General features: G+C 41.5%; 1 protein-coding gene across 4 annotated transcripts in view; it reads left to right on the plus strand.

The window, feature by feature from the left end:
* col7a1 (collagen, type VII, alpha 1) overlaps window positions 1-15,289 on the plus strand; it is an 88,366-nt gene that overhangs the window by 23,781 nt on the left and 49,296 nt on the right. For all 4 annotated transcript variants that reach the window (XM_037781834.1, XM_037781827.1, XM_037781847.1 and 1 more), the window contains exons 21-57: window positions 609-755; window positions 1,908-2,039; window positions 2,122-2,271; window positions 2,369-2,505; window positions 2,627-2,753; window positions 2,853-2,996; window positions 4,163-4,332; window positions 4,522-4,563; window positions 5,241-5,267; window positions 5,362-5,406; window positions 5,514-5,633; window positions 5,717-5,788; window positions 5,870-5,905; window positions 5,987-6,040; window positions 6,185-6,256; window positions 6,470-6,583; window positions 7,917-7,943; window positions 8,043-8,096; window positions 8,206-8,277; window positions 8,361-8,420; window positions 8,853-8,888; window positions 8,972-9,016; window positions 10,173-10,208; window positions 10,301-10,345; window positions 10,471-10,506; window positions 10,649-10,684; window positions 10,788-10,820; window positions 10,922-10,993; window positions 11,091-11,147; window positions 11,340-11,375; window positions 11,477-11,557; window positions 13,675-13,710; window positions 13,847-13,891; window positions 13,983-14,054; window positions 14,192-14,236; window positions 14,325-14,360; window positions 15,154-15,195. In XM_037781834.1, coding sequence (XP_037637762.1) covers window positions 609-755; window positions 1,908-2,039; window positions 2,122-2,271; window positions 2,369-2,505; window positions 2,627-2,753; window positions 2,853-2,996; window positions 4,163-4,332; window positions 4,522-4,563; window positions 5,241-5,267; window positions 5,362-5,406; window positions 5,514-5,633; window positions 5,717-5,788; window positions 5,870-5,905; window positions 5,987-6,040; window positions 6,185-6,256; window positions 6,470-6,583; window positions 7,917-7,943; window positions 8,043-8,096; window positions 8,206-8,277; window positions 8,361-8,420; window positions 8,853-8,888; window positions 8,972-9,016; window positions 10,173-10,208; window positions 10,301-10,345; window positions 10,471-10,506; window positions 10,649-10,684; window positions 10,788-10,820; window positions 10,922-10,993; window positions 11,091-11,147; window positions 11,340-11,375; window positions 11,477-11,557; window positions 13,675-13,710; window positions 13,847-13,891; window positions 13,983-14,054; window positions 14,192-14,236; window positions 14,325-14,360; window positions 15,154-15,195 — 2,591 coding nt within the window. The remainder of the gene's footprint in view (window positions 1-608; window positions 756-1,907; window positions 2,040-2,121; window positions 2,272-2,368; window positions 2,506-2,626; window positions 2,754-2,852; window positions 2,997-4,162; window positions 4,333-4,521; window positions 4,564-5,240; window positions 5,268-5,361; window positions 5,407-5,513; window positions 5,634-5,716; window positions 5,789-5,869; window positions 5,906-5,986; window positions 6,041-6,184; window positions 6,257-6,469; window positions 6,584-7,916; window positions 7,944-8,042; window positions 8,097-8,205; window positions 8,278-8,360; window positions 8,421-8,852; window positions 8,889-8,971; window positions 9,017-10,172; window positions 10,209-10,300; window positions 10,346-10,470; window positions 10,507-10,648; window positions 10,685-10,787; window positions 10,821-10,921; window positions 10,994-11,090; window positions 11,148-11,339; window positions 11,376-11,476; window positions 11,558-13,674; window positions 13,711-13,846; window positions 13,892-13,982; window positions 14,055-14,191; window positions 14,237-14,324; window positions 14,361-15,153; window positions 15,196-15,289) is intronic.

The raw sequence follows: 15,289 nt of genomic DNA on the forward strand, positions 1-15,289 counted from the left end.
TCTGTTGCTCTGTGTTATTGTGTGACTTTGGTGTTTTAAAGGGTTAGTTTGGATTCATCAAAGTTGCACAATAACACAAACAAACTAACCAATCGGCAGTGGTAGACCAGCACCTTTTATGCTCTGCAAGGTAAAATTACTGTTTTTGTCAATGGAGTCTGGTGACTTGAAAGAGAGCATAGATGGATACAACAGCTTCAGTTCCCCCGTCTGAAAGGGCTGTCTGATGACAAGTTAAAGCGGTGAAAATATTCTAAATATAGCGTACACTTAAACTGATATTGACTTTTTTTTAGGTAAGCCTTTCTTTTAGGTGGCTAAAATACATTTTGCTGTTGCTCCCGTCCCCTGCTGCCCCCAGCAGTACATTGCTTTGCTTCTGTGCCCGTACTCCTGTATGCTTCTCCAAGCTGAGGGTGTGCCGACCGTCATCTACTGTCGGTAATACCCTGACTATGGTTAAGTACCTCATACAACCCCATTTCAAAACATACAAACTATCCCTTTAAATATTTAATGAGAATGAAATGGCTTTCTCCTGTGATGGATGTTTTATAACAGCCAGGCTGTGTCACACTACTCCCTGCTGTGACTATTATCTGCTGCAGGTGGTGAGGAGAGCAGTCAGCTGCTGGGGGGAGATGTGACAGCGGTGGATTTAGACCGGTTGGACCCCGGAGTCCAGTACGAGGTGCGGGTCATGGCTTTGGTTCGAAACAGAGAGGGAACCCCAGTGACTGTCAGAGTCACCACACGTGAGTCCTGTCTTCCTATATTCAGACTTTACTTCAAGGTTCTGGCAAGTTTTAATAACCCTCGGAAGTGTGTAGACTGGAGAAAATAAACAGTGGATGTAAGGCTTTAAAAGTATAATTAAAAGAACAGATGGATTTAACAGTGCTGAATGTAGTAAATACTAAATATAGCAAAATATAACATACTGCATATTGCAGTGGCTCCCAACCTTAGGGGGGCGCCAAAGATCACAGGGGGTGCGCCAGAATTTGTTTTTTCTGAGGTTGTCAAACTTAGGTTTGCTCATGTATAACTAAAATCATAATAACTCACTTGTGGATAATTTATACAAAAGTCTGTATATAAAACTATTTAAAAATAAATATTTTTTGCTACTTAATAGCAACATCTAACAAAATATTCTGCTGCAAACCATATTTGTTGGTGTTTAGCCTTTCAAAAACATTATTTTCACTGCGGTCAAAAAAACGATTTTCTCTCCCGCTTGACGCACATAAAGGGCTGCACCTGTATTAACGGGAAAGTCTAGCAGCACTCTAACAACACTATAGATCACATTCATTTCACCACAATAACAAAACAATCTATTTTGGCTCTAACAATATAGTAAATTAATTAAGTTGTTACAAAAAAAGAGATCATATTATGTATCTGCATTCACTTGGTGAATCCATCAAAGAGTTATCACTTTATTTATGTGGACAAAACTGACTGTTCTATTCATTAAAGAAAATTGATTTAATAAAACTCATTAAAACACTGAATTACTGAGGATTTTGTTCGAGGATTTGTAATTTTTTTCAGGATGAGGACGTCGGGGGGCTCAGCTTTTCTTAGATACAAGTTGGGGGGTCTTCAAGGAAAATAGGTTGGGAACCACTGGCATATTGCATTGTACTGCAGCACACCATAATGTCTTGTATAATGTCAAGTCTTACCCTAAAACATGCCAATATTTAGTCACTAAGTAAAACCTTGAAAGTCACAGAGAAGCCTTTGAACTTGATGTGTAAGTAAGCATTCAAATACTGTCTTTCTTGTGTGCAATACTTTAATATTGTACCATATACAAAATCTTATATTTTAACAAATATATTGGATGAAATGTCAAATCAAATGTCAATGCTGCTTCTCTGTATCTGTGAATACAGCTGGTACCCCCTCTCCCCCCGTACGTACCACAACTCTGCAAGTGGCGGAGGTTACTCAGAATTCAGTGCGGCTTGGCTGGACTCCACTACCGGGAGCCACAGGATATATTCTGCGCTGGAGAGACGAGACAGGTGAAACATGTTATTATAGGTGTTATAATTTATTTCTTTAAGACTCTGCAGTCCTATCATTTTAACTGTTCACATCTCTCAGATACTGGTCTAGGCTTGTCAGTTTCGCTCCCCGCTTCGTCTAGCTCTTACCAGGTGACTGGGCTGCGTTTGGGCCGTCGCTATCGCTTCACCGTGCAGCCCTCCTTTGAAACTGGATTTGGAACTGAGAGCTCTGTTGATGAACGCACTGGTAACACACCAACACATCCTCTTTCATATACTTAGCATACCTATAAACACCTTTTGATACCGTACTTATCCCTAGAAACTTCTCTCTCTGTCTGCAGTGTGTGTGGGCGGCCGTCTGGATGTGGTGTTTCTGGTGCCGGCATCTACCGATCGCATTAGCCTCGCAAGACCTCTGCGCGAACTCCTCACAAGTGCAGCAGGGTCGCTCAATACTATCGGAGACCGTGACTCTCAGGTACTGCTCTTGATGAATAAGTATTAAAATAGGGCATGGAGGGGTACAATACTGTCGGCTCACAGACGGTCATTTTTATCTGTCCACTGCAAACATTTTGATTATTTTCTGCCTGTTTCAGGTGGGAGTTGTAGTCTACGGTTACAGACCCAAATTATGGTTCCGGCTTAATCGCCACGGCAGGTCTGACACACTTCTTCAAGAGATCCAGTCCACACCGTTTGATGAAAGCCCCGGGAATAACATTGGTCAGTTTTTTTTCTCTCTGATGGTCCTTTTCTGTACTTACTGCTCGGTATGTCTGTGTGTGTGTTAGGAGTTGTTATATTGTCTGTCTCCCTCTGCAGGTGAGGCGGTGACATACACCAGGCAGTACCTTCTGACCCCCTCAGCCGGACGAAGACCGAGGGTCCCTGGTACTGTCGTCATCATCGCTGACAAAAAATCAGTTGACAACCTGACTCTGGCAGCCAGCGGTCTCAGAGCTACAGGTGTGAAGACCAACAAGCAGACACACTGTAGTCATCTGTGAATGAAACTTAGGGTTTGCTTTAACCTGTTTGGATGTAACTACCTGCACCCACCAGATCACTATAGTTGGCTTCATCTGGATTATTTAGTTTCAAGATTTCAGTCACAGAAGTGTATGTAAATGGATTTTTTTTTTTTTTATATTATTGTCTTAAAGGAATACTTCACTGACAAAATGACCATTTTGTCTAGACCTTTTCAAACTTGGCGACATAAACATTATAAATAGGGCCCATTGTATTTCCTGTTGCAATGTTTATGAATGCAGTAGCTGACAGGAAGTAAACTTGGACCAAAGCTGTTGCCCTAGCAACAGAATGGCAATGGAAAGGTCTGTATCAATTACTCACCTCATGTCACCTTGAATTCTTGAAGAAATCTTTTTTCCTATGGGGCCCGGCGTGTTTAAAAAACGCAAAACTATATCAAAACATCTGTTTACAAACTCTCACACAACTCCTGCAGTATAATCCAATACTTGTACATCCAGTCGTATGCCCACTACTTTTCAAACACATGCATCTTCTCTAAAACCGTACTATTTTAACGCTTCCGCAGAAAAAGTCTCACAGTTGCGCAGGCGCGCTACTAGTCAGTCAGTACGGGTCTGAAGTGTTTCAAATAGTAAGGTTTTAACTAAGATGCATGTGTTTGGAAGCATACGACTGGATAAACGAGACTAGGATTATACTGAAGAAGTTGTGGGAGAGTTTGTAAACGGATGTTTTGATATAGTTTTGCTGTTGTTAAACGCGGCCCCCATTTACATCAATTCATCAACACTTTTCTCCGTTTTTTGATTCTTCGTTCACCGTGGAGGCATGCGGGAAAAATAAAGTTTTCTTCAAGACCTTAAGGTAACACACGATGAGTAATTGATAAACAAATGGTCAGTGTGTGAGTGACGTATTTCTTTAAGCCACCAACCCTGTGACAGATGCCCCCATCTGGAACTTAAACAAGGTGGAAATCATCTTCTGTCTTCTTCTGATTTCACAAGAACTTAAACTATATATAGATACTTTACTAAACACAGACAACCCTTCTTCGTATACGACACAAACAAATCCAAAAAGTCCACCTCTGTTCTGTGACACAAATGTTTTGGTGTGTGTATGTCTGCTAGGTGTGACAGTGTTAGCAGTGGGTATAGACCAGGCGAATACCGAGGAGCTACGTCGGTCAGTGACGGACGGCAGCACCCAGAACATCCTGTATGCCCGTGATGCAGCACAGTTGGACACCGTACATACTGAGCTGGCAGACTTGCTCTGTGGCATTGCCAGGATACCAGAGGTAAGAAGAAACCTGGAGAAAGCACATGTTTTGTCTGTAATCTTGTTTTTCAAGCTTGGCGTGACCGGTAGACGCATGTTGTTCATGTCACTTTGTGGCTTTTTTACGGATATGGCATGGAATGTAATTACTGTAATAAAGAAGGCTATAATACAAAAACTCTCTCCTGATGTCTCTGTCCTTGTTTAGCCCGGTCCGGGTCCAGAACAGTGTAACGTTCAGTGCCCTCAGGTGAGTTCTCTAACTGTACTTTCATACTGTATTAAAGGGCCAGTGTGTAGCATTTAGAGGGATCTATTAGCAGAATTGGAATGCAATATTCATAACTATATTTTCATTAGTGTATAATAACCTGATACTAAGAATCGTTGTGTTTTCGTTAGCTTAGAATGAGCTCTTCATATCTACATAGGGAGCAGGTCCTCTTTATGGAGTCCGTCATGTCGCTTTGCCGTGTTTCTACAGTAGCCCAGAACGGACAAACCAAACACTGGCTCTAGAGAGAGCCTTTCACGTAGTTCTCCAACACGCTCCAACATGAGTGCAAAACTTTGGTACCTCCAGCCGCCGTCTGACTTCCATTGCTTCTAAGGTGGTGTTTTTATGGCAATGATGGCCTCTGAGTGAGGTGAATGGCGTTACCACATTTTTTGTACTCAGTGGCTCACGTTACTGCAGTCTTGAAAAGGGAGGCGTGAGCGCAGGGGTACTCAGTTGGTTGCAATCTGCAACCTCACCACTAGATGTCTGCAAATCCTACACACTGCGCCTTTAAAACCTTTGAACCCCTGATAATAGAGACAGCTTTGATGAGCGTACTGTAGATTTGATGAAACATCCTTCAAGTTTTCTTGGCTCCTCCTCACTACTGTATGATCTCTAAGTTTAATCTTTCCAATTTCTTTTAGGGTGAGAAGGGAATACGTGGAGAGACGGTACAGTGCAGAAAGTTTCTAAATGTTTTACCACTCTCCTTGTAACTTGTATTTTCAGCTGTTAAGGTGACATTGTTTTTGTCTGACTCCACAGGGTGGGAGAGGCAGAGATGGTACAGATGGACGGAAGGGAGATCCTGTGAGTCATTCGTCAGCTCTGACCTACTAACTGCAATGTACTGATTTTTTGATTGTACAGTACAAACTAATGTGATGTCCATATGTATGTGTGTGTGTGTCATGTAGGGTCGTGATGGTCTGCCTGGGAGGGAAGGGCCCAGAGGAGCTGATGGACGCCCAGGTCAACCAGGCCAAACTACCACTATTGACCCCTCAGGGGGGGTGAAAGGAGAGAAGGGGGAGAGAGTGAGTACAGCTAAGGCCACACCAAAACTATACAAACTTCCTTGATGAGGACTGAAGTAACAGGCAGTTTGTTTTCACTTTAGGGTTTTCCTGGCATTGATGGAAGTCCAGGGTTGCCAGGACGACCAGGTTCCTCTGGAAATGCTGGGGTCCCGGTGAGTCTCGGGACCAGAACCGTGTTCATGTTGTCGTATTAGCGTAGAGTTTACAAAATGATGTTGTTTTTGTGTCTGCAGGGTTCACAGGGCATTCCTGGTGTCAGAGGAGATCCAGTGAGTAACTCTTCTCACCTACAGAGGTGTATATCTGAGTATAAATGGCAGTGCTTCCTAAGTGTTTTTCTATTGTTCTAGGGTGGACCAGGTGTGTCAGGGCCTCAAGGGCCAACAGGCAGTAAAGGTGAAAGGGTGAGCTGAGCGTTCAATTCTAACCTTTTTCACAAGTGTTTGTAGTTTCTTTGTGCCAGTTTGAAAGACACAGAGATCAAAGTGATGTGTGAAGTGTGTGTGTGTATGTGTGTGTGTTTTCACCATACTTTGCTGATGCTTCAGGGTGAACCAGGCTCGGCTATAGGAGGGGGTCTTCCAGGGAGAAAAGGAGAGTCAGGCATACCGGGAATACCGGTAAGAAACAAACTGTAGTGACTTCAATCCTAAGTTTGCTTTGTACTGTATGGCCATATTTATCCTAAATCATACAGTGGGCCTTACTCACAAAAACCCTCCTCACACTCATCTGTACAGTGATGTGCAGCTGCAGTAGAGAAGTCGGGTGTACAGTAGCTGTCTAGATATTTTGGATGTACTAACTAACCAGTGTTTGTGTTGTGTATTAAGGGTACTCCTGGACGGCCAGGCAGCGATGGGAGCAAAGGTAGTATTGGACTTCCGGGGACACCTGGTCAGGATGGTCGCCCAGGTATACAAGCAACACCAGGAATTTCCATCAAGGTTAGCCTCCTCCCTGCTTCTCTCCATAAAGTAACTTTAGCATACTATCAGCTCTTTGAGAGTTTCTTTGAAAATACACCTGTCTCAAATACTATGAGCATCCCATCACTCTTTGAAGGAACAGTGTGCAGCATGTTGGGGGTATATTGGCAGAAATGGAATATAATATTAATAAGTATGTTTTTCTTTAATGTATAATAAGAAATGTTGTGTTTTGGTTACCTTAGAATGAGCCGTTTGTATCTACATAGGGAGCTGGTCCTCTTCACAGAGCCATGTCCGTCATGTTTCCACAGTAGCCCAGAACAGACAAACCAAAATCTGTCTCTAGAGAGGGCCATTCGCGTTTTCACGTTGGCCACTATAGTTCCTACATGCTTGGCACACGGGAGAGGCTTCAGTTGGTTGCAATCTGCAACCTCACCACTAGATACCGCCAGATCCTACACACTGATCCTTTAAGTGTTCACAACGCTACTGTATGTGAATCTACTTGCAGTAATACTGATACTATCTAAAATGATGAACGTGAAATAAATGCTTTTCCAAAATAACTTTAAAAAGAAGCTGGATTTAGCAATGTTTGGTCATGTTTTGGAAGATCATTATGTTTTGGAGTGACATATGAGCCAGCTTGGTTGTTAAACATGAGTGTGCTGTGTTCAGTCTTTTGGCTCCAAGATGAAACTGTTATTGTCAGACTTGTGCACATGGTGGTAGCATTGAGCCACTTGCGTATTTCTTCAGTGGAGGCTCAAGCATTTACTGTATGTGCCAGGAACGGCTGAGATTTTAGGGGCTGCTTTTGTTACACAATATATTTTTTAGTGTATAATTTCAATTTCAAAAGTCAAGGTTTTTATAGAGATCTTAATGATTTTATTATCATTTTTTTCCTTGCAAATTTGAGAAAGAGGACTGCATGTAGACCTCACTCTTTCTATAGTTTCCACTGCATCCAAAATACATTTTTGATATTTAGTAGTTGAGACAGATACTGATGGTATTTCTAGTACATGCTGTATATGGGAAGAGAGATTCTCTGGAAACTCCCATGAATCACACTAGCATTACAACAGTTTTTTAATTCCCCAGTAAAGAAAGCAATGTTTTTTAAAAATAATTGAACTTATTTATATCATGTCAATAATTTAGTATTCGTTCTGGTACTGTGTTTTCATTAGTTTTCCATTTATTAGTTTGCCTTAATGTTGAGATACTGTGAGTGAGTGTGTATAAACATGAAGCAAGTCAATGTCCTGGGTCATCATAGAGAAACGTTTCCTAACAACAACATTCAGCATCCTCTCTTTCTCTCTTTCTCTTTCTTCAGGGAGACAAGGGCAGCTCAGGAGATCGGGTGAGTAACACCGTCACCAGCTTGCCCTCTCATTGCAGAAATATCCCAAGGAGCGAACACGCATAATGATCCTCAGCTGTTATCTCTCTTTGCTGACAGGGACCTCCAGGAGTCGGCAGCGGGGTGGCCGTGAAGGGCGACAAGGGCTCCCCAGTAAGCGCTGTCAATCACTGCCAATGTGCTGACATGTCTAGTTTGCAGATGAACTCCGTGTGCATGTGGGGGAGTATTTTGCATTTACTAATTGCATTTTTATTATCAGGGTGTTCCAGGTCTTCCAGGGCCTCTGAGTCCTAGAGGGACAGAAGGACCACAGGGCAGCAAAGGAGAAAAGGTAGCTGCAGATTGATTCAGTATGTGAGCGTTGGAGCATGCAAGGTGTTCATCTCAGAGTAATGGCTTGTGGTTGTTTTTCAGGGCGATAGTGGTGATGGGGCTCTTGGACCTCCAGGCAGGCAAGGAGAGCCTGGAGACAGGGTAGGTTGAGCACACAGCAATTTTAGATGGCTGATGTCACGATGATGAATCCGGTTTTTGCACAATATAAATTCAGTAGAGAGTACTACGAGCACATACTGTACCTCTACTACACAATCCTCATCACGCCCGCTACAATTTCAAAAATTGTGACCTGCATCTGGTTAAGATGCTTCTCTTCCTCACAATTTAGGAGTTGGGAGCAAAGGTATAAAGTGCTTTACAAATGGCCACATGGTGGCGCTATCACAGTTAAAACTACTCAGTTCCTTTGTTGGCCATGGCCCAATTTTCACTGAAATATCTCATGTTATTTGTGAGATTCCCTGCTAACTAACTAACCGACAAACACATGAATAAATATGACTAAAACATAACCTCCTTGATGGAATTAGTACATTTATGATCAAGCATTTTGCTCATGTCTTTCAGGGTCCCCGTGGGCCTCCAGGAGAAATTGGTGGCAAGGTAAGATAAAGGTAAGAAAAAATCACTTCTTCTGTAAGCTGTTAATAGAGTCATGACCTCTGTCGCTCTCTGTATTCTGATAGGGTGACCGAGGGCAGCCAGGTGAGCCTGGATCCCAGGGAGACAGGGTGAGTACCGTGATGAGAGTCAGTCAAGTATGTGCATGGCTGTATGTGTGAGAGTCTGTGTGTGTGAGTTTCTGTATGTGTGTGAGAGTCTGTGTGTGTGTGTGTGGGGGGGGGGGGGATGAGGGTTTATAGTCTAAATGATTATGGTCCATATTCACAAGTATGGCACCAGGTGTAGTCGTGCATTTTACCACAGGGAAGTGCACATGCAATTTCAACAAAATTAAAAGGTCAAAATGGGATGATTTTAACAATCTTGCTGAGCCAGATGTGCGTCTCATCAAGCACACATTGGTCTGAAAAGTTAAAGTAAGGAAATGTTGGTTAGAAAAAGGTGGAGACGCAGTAGGCTGTCGGTTTTCATCAATTCAATAAAAAGAAAAATGCTGCAGACAACTTGCTTGTACCTGAAATGAAAGGCAGCTTTAATGTCGATTCCAAGGTCTTACTATCCCATTTTTCTTTTTTTTTCTCTTTTGAATGAGATGGAAGTGTGTCTGTGCAGGATTATGTTCATAGTTGTGCACAATGAGTGTAAATGTGGTAATAAATAAAAGGAATAAAAGGAATCCCTCACTTTTCCCCACATAATAGTTATTTGTAGATGAGCCCATGCATGTTGATACACAACTCACCATCCCAAGTAACTGTAGCACATTTACAGCAGGATCATTTCAAAGTAGCATAATGTACTGTACTGTACTGTATACAGCAGGGCTGTAGTCAAGTCCAACTTAATCGAGTCCAAGTCAAGTCCAAGACCAGGTCCAGTCGAGTCTGTATCAAGACCATAATAGGCAATAGTGTCTTTCCAATGCTAATGTAGTGATTAATGAGTTAAGATGGACAGAAAAAATCTATCTATAAACAATATTCTATCTTCTAACATAAAACTAATCGATGCATAGAATTTAGGTTTGAGGACCATTACAGTCAAACATAAATTTTCATTTAATTTAATGTATTTATTTAGATTATTATTTATGCAAATAGCGTCGACGAGGAAGAAGGTGTATGCAACAAGAACAGTCACTGTTTTCTGTAAGATGCAGGTTTTGTTGACCGTAAATCAGACAATGAAAAAAGAGTCACAGAACATGCAGTTTGACTTGAAGACAATCAGTGAATCTGTTGTTGTGTGTGTGTCTCTCTGCAGGGGGAGAGAGGACCGGCTGGTGAAACCGGGGACAGAGTGAGTAGAGCAGCGTTGTTTTAGTTCTTAATTTAAATTAGTTCAACTGTTGGCGTCCTGTGTGCTGTTATCTGAATAACGTTGTCTCGCAGGGGGACCCAGGGAAGCCAGGCCTCGCAGGAACAGCAGGATTGAGAGTGAGTGACTGACTTCCATGTAGCTAATGACATCAGACCAAGCAGCAAATATGAAACAAAAAGGCACACTGACTGTAATAAATGCAAAGAGGGTCTCATGAATGAGTGTTTCCATTTGTCATCAGGGTTTACCGGGGCCCAGCGGAGTGCCGGGAGAAAAGGTGAGACTTATTAAATTAAGTGTAATCGTACGAGGAGCAGCGGGTCAATAGGAACGTGATTCCATCTCAGAACATTTCATAATGTGATGTAATGAATTTTCTAAGCAAAGATGAAAGAACAATTGCACCTGTCTGTTCCCAGGGAATCGACGGTGCACGCGGGGAGCCCGGCAGAAGTGTGAGTTATCAGATAAGGAAAAAAATCATGACATATAATAATTTATCTGTCTCCGTCTTTGTCTGTGATAACGAGTCCTTGCTGTATTATTAAAATCATGCAGACTCCAGGTTTTCCTGGGAAGAAAGGGGAACAGGTAAGCAATCAAATTCTGTTCTCGTAAGACACATTTAATTTTGTATCAAAGCTCAGTTTTTTTTCAATGTGATTGGTTTCCTCTCCGCTGTTCACCCACAGGGAGACCGAGGCCTGCCTGGTCCCGAGGCGGCGAGGGGAGATAAAGGAGACACGGGACAGAGAGGAGAGAAGGTGAGCAACCAGGGCATGATGATGCTGTTTGTGTGTGCGGTACACTTACAGCCTGACATCTGTCTCAGTGGCATTTCCTTCCCTGTCATTTTTCAAGGGGTCTCCAGGGTCAGGAGCGGCAGCTGTCGGACCTAAAGGAGAGCCGGGAGAGAGAGTAAGTTCACGTCGTAGCACCTCTTCATCAGAACAACAAATGTCCCAATCATAATGTTTACAGGTGCTGTGATATATTCCTGACAATAGCCATCCATTATTCATGAAACATTCCCTTGTGCCACCTGTCAGTGTAAGTCATGCCCCAAATCGCTCAAACCCAAAATACATAAAACATGTGCTCTTCCCTCAGGGACAGGCTGGTATCAGTGGAAGGCCGGGTGGCAAGGTGAGAGGCCTGCTGTGTTTGGTTTTTTTTTGTGCGTTTTTTTTTTTTTTTAGTCTTTCTGTTTATTTGATTGTCAAACTGTTTTTTTAACGGTTCTTTAGGGAGATCCAGGTGAACCGGGAGAGAGAGCGGAGAATGGACGGCCAGGAACCCCTGGAAAGCCTGGTCCTGCTGGGAAAGAGGTGAGAGTGGTGTACGGGGTCTGGATACATTAAAATCTTAACTGTGAAAAGAAGCATAATTCACTTCAACAATAACTGCTTCCCACAACTTTTTCAATATGTTGTTGTTAGCTTTCTCTACATACAGTCATTCCCACATTCTCACATTGGACCCACATTTGGGTCGCAGGAGATATTAGTAGTGTCGCCAATTAAATTTGCAGAATTTCTTCCATTGTCTTTTATTTATTTATACCTGCAGTACACCTTTGAGCCACATGAGGGAGCGTGATTGTTCGTATCTTTCTGATAATTGTGGCTTACTTATAACATTCAATCTAATATGAAAGGCTAGCGTACGTCTGTTTGTTTTACTGATGAGAGGAAAAACATGAGCCTGTTAACTCTGCCTAAATGCATTTATTTGGTCTCATTTATAAAGTAATTAACATATGTACATTTTTTCAATGACACATGCAGAAAACTTAATAAAAGTTGTGATTTATCAAACATATATCTCTTTGAAATGACTTACCTATTCAAGATAATATAAGATGATGCGGAAATGGCAGTAACAATGGTCAGGAACATTCATTTGCTCTTCTCCTGATTTATAGATGAGGCCTATTGTGAATTGGGTCGTGATAGTTTGGCATTTTTAAAAAGTGGGTCCCCAGAAAAAAAGTTTGGGAAGCTCTGCTCTACATACAGTAGGAAGTAGGGCTGGATGATAATTAAATGGCAGCTGTTTTGATGGCTGACTTTAAGTTTAAGTTATTTTTAGCATAAAAAGCCATCATTCCTTTGTTCCAGCTTCTCTGATGTGAGGACATTCTGCTTTCCTCTGTTTTATATCATTGTAAACTGAATATCTTTGGACTGAAGATGTCAACTTCGGCTCTGGGAATTTGCAACATTTTTCACAAATTTGTGTCGTTTTATAGACCAAACAATTAATGAAGAAAATACGCTTAACCAATAGTGAAAGTTATTAGTTGCAGCTCTAGTGAGCTTATCATGTTATCATGTTATCATATATTTCTTCTTCTTCCTTTATACACAGTGAAATAAGACATTGCACTGTACTATTATAGCAGTTATTGTTATTGCATGTTGCTCTCAGTGCTGTAATCAAAGACCAGACCGTCTGTTAAGCTTTCTTCTGTTCCTCCCAACATGCATCTCTTTCTAATGATGTCATTTTAGAGGTAAAAACAACGCTCTGTGTGCATGACATGACATTTTCTCACAAGTTCTTTTGTATGTGTTCTCTGACTCTCTGCTTAGTTGATGTTGTAGATTTTCTTTTTATTTAACACAATTAAAGTTTCCTCCCAGTTAAAATGAATTAATTATTATAAGGACGGTCAAAGTTAACGCGATAATAAAGCATTAATGCAAATTTGTTTTAACGCCACTAATTTCTTTAACAAATTAACGCAATCAATCTTTCGGAGGTTGTAGAAGTTTTGAAGCTAGAGTGAAGCTACTGGTATCATATGAAACTTGAAAACCGAAGGAATCCATTGGTACCAACCATGTCATACTTGCTTGTCGCAGAGGAATAAATAACGCTCCAAACTTATGCTAAATTTTGGCGAGGAAAAACTGTCATGGCCATTTTTAAAGGGTTCCCTTGACCTCTGCCCTCAAGATATGTGAATGAAAATGGGTTCTATGGGTACCCACGAGTCTCCCCTTTACAGACATGCCCACTTTATGATAATCACATGCAGTTTGGGGCAAGTCGTAGTCAAGTCAGCACACTGACACACTGACAGCTGTTGTTGCCTGTTGGGCTGCAGTTTGCCATGTTATGATTTGAGCATATTGTTTTATGCTAAATGTAGTACCTGTGAGGGTTTCTGGACAATATTTGTCATTGTTTTGTGTTGTTAATTGATTTCTATTAATAAATATATACATACATTTGCAAAAGCAAGCATATTTGCCCACTCCCATGTTGATAAGAATATGAAATACTTGACAAATCTCCCTTTACGATACAATTTGAACAGATAAAAAAGGTGTGGTTAATTTGCAATTAATCACGTTTAACTATGGACAATCATGCTATTAATCGCGATTCGATATTTTAATTGATTGACCTAATTATTATTTATACTTATGATTTATAGGGAGACAGAGGAGAGAAGGGTGACGAAGGCACACCTGTAAGTATGATCTCTTCCTCTTATTGATGCCAACATTGCAACGTCCACTCTCCTCATAAAAAGTGTTTATTCATAAAGATTAGTGTGTACATGTCACTGCAAATGTCTCGTTTGTTTTAAACTTGCTTTTCATCAGGGGGAGTCTGGACTTCCAGGGAAGACAGGAGAAAGAGGACTGAGGGTAGGACAAGTGTCTTTGACACATTTTAAAACTTTAAATCTACCATCAATGGAAAGTTCAACTCACGGACGTTTTTGTTGACCCCCCTCAGGGACTGGCTGGTCAGCCAGGTCGATTAGGGGAGAAAGGAGACATCGGAGACCCAGGAGAGAGCGGACGAAATGTGAGGCATTCATTTATGTATCATCATACCGACAGCTTTTCAATATGCTCTTGTGTTTTTCGACTGAAGCCCCGAGAGAAGACACAGTGAGGAAGGTCAGCTGCTCAGCATATTTATTGACCTGTGTTCGATCATAGGGCAGCCCTGGACCCGCGGGACCGAGAGGAGAGAATGGAGAACTGGTTTGTTGTCTGCTTTATTTTTACAAAGTGCTCATACAACTTTATATCTACTGTTAGTGGATTCACATGTTTCACTCTCTTCTTCAAGGGACCTCAAGGACCTCCAGGACCACCAGGAAAAGTGGTGAGTGTGTCGCACTGAATTGTTTAACCTTTTCCACTCAACCCCTTTTTATCATAGATCCATTCTTTCTTTTTTTTAGGGTGGAACAGGGGGTCTTTAGTGGAAGATAGCAGGTCAACAGTAGATGTCACATAGAAGTGGTGTACATCATCTGAAAGCTGGGAACCTGAAGATTAATTTGAGATGCGGTTCTAGTCATAAATCAAAAATTTTAAAAGTGTTTAAGGGTTTAGAACATTATGATAGAAGTATATGATGGTCATTCCCATGCTCACTTATATCTCATAAGTTGTTGCAACAAGTTTTGGGTTGATACCATTTGTTACACAGATTTGGTGCTAAATTTAACCTTTTGTTTACCACCCGATAATTGATAAAAATGATCAATAATCCCTCCAAAATACCACATTAAGACACCAAGACCTTGATGAACACCATAGAAAAAGCCATGCTGTGCCATCAAAAACTTTTGACATTTGGAGATTTCTGCAGGAATTGCATTTTTCGGCGATTGGATGGCGAGCACTTCTGTTCTGGAAACTACTCAGAAACCCCCTTATCGTCAATATACATAGGAAAGCCATCCTTCCTCTGAATGCCCTAGGTCTATAGTTTGTGGCTGGCCATCAAGAAGTGGAAAAGGTCAAAACAAAACAAACCATAATGATAATTAATAAAGCATTTTGATCAAAGTAAACTAGAGTTAGGAAGTACAGTCTGCAGCATCTTCTTACCATTGAAAGAACTACAGTTCAGCCTAATTCTGATACTACATGTTTGTCCTCTTCAACAGGCTGACATCCAAGGCCAGCTGAGAGGAGAGCGAGGAGAGAAGGTATGTACTCTACCCGTGAAGAGCTTGTGAGCTACAGTAAGTATCACCCAAATCCAGTGTTATTGCAGCCATTGTAGTCATTGCAGACGTTGTG

This window comes from Sebastes umbrosus, chromosome 1 (assembly GCF_015220745.1).
Source record: "Sebastes umbrosus isolate fSebUmb1 chromosome 1, fSebUmb1.pri, whole genome shotgun sequence".
NCBI lineage: Eukaryota > Metazoa > Chordata > Actinopteri > Perciformes > Sebastidae > Sebastes > Sebastes umbrosus.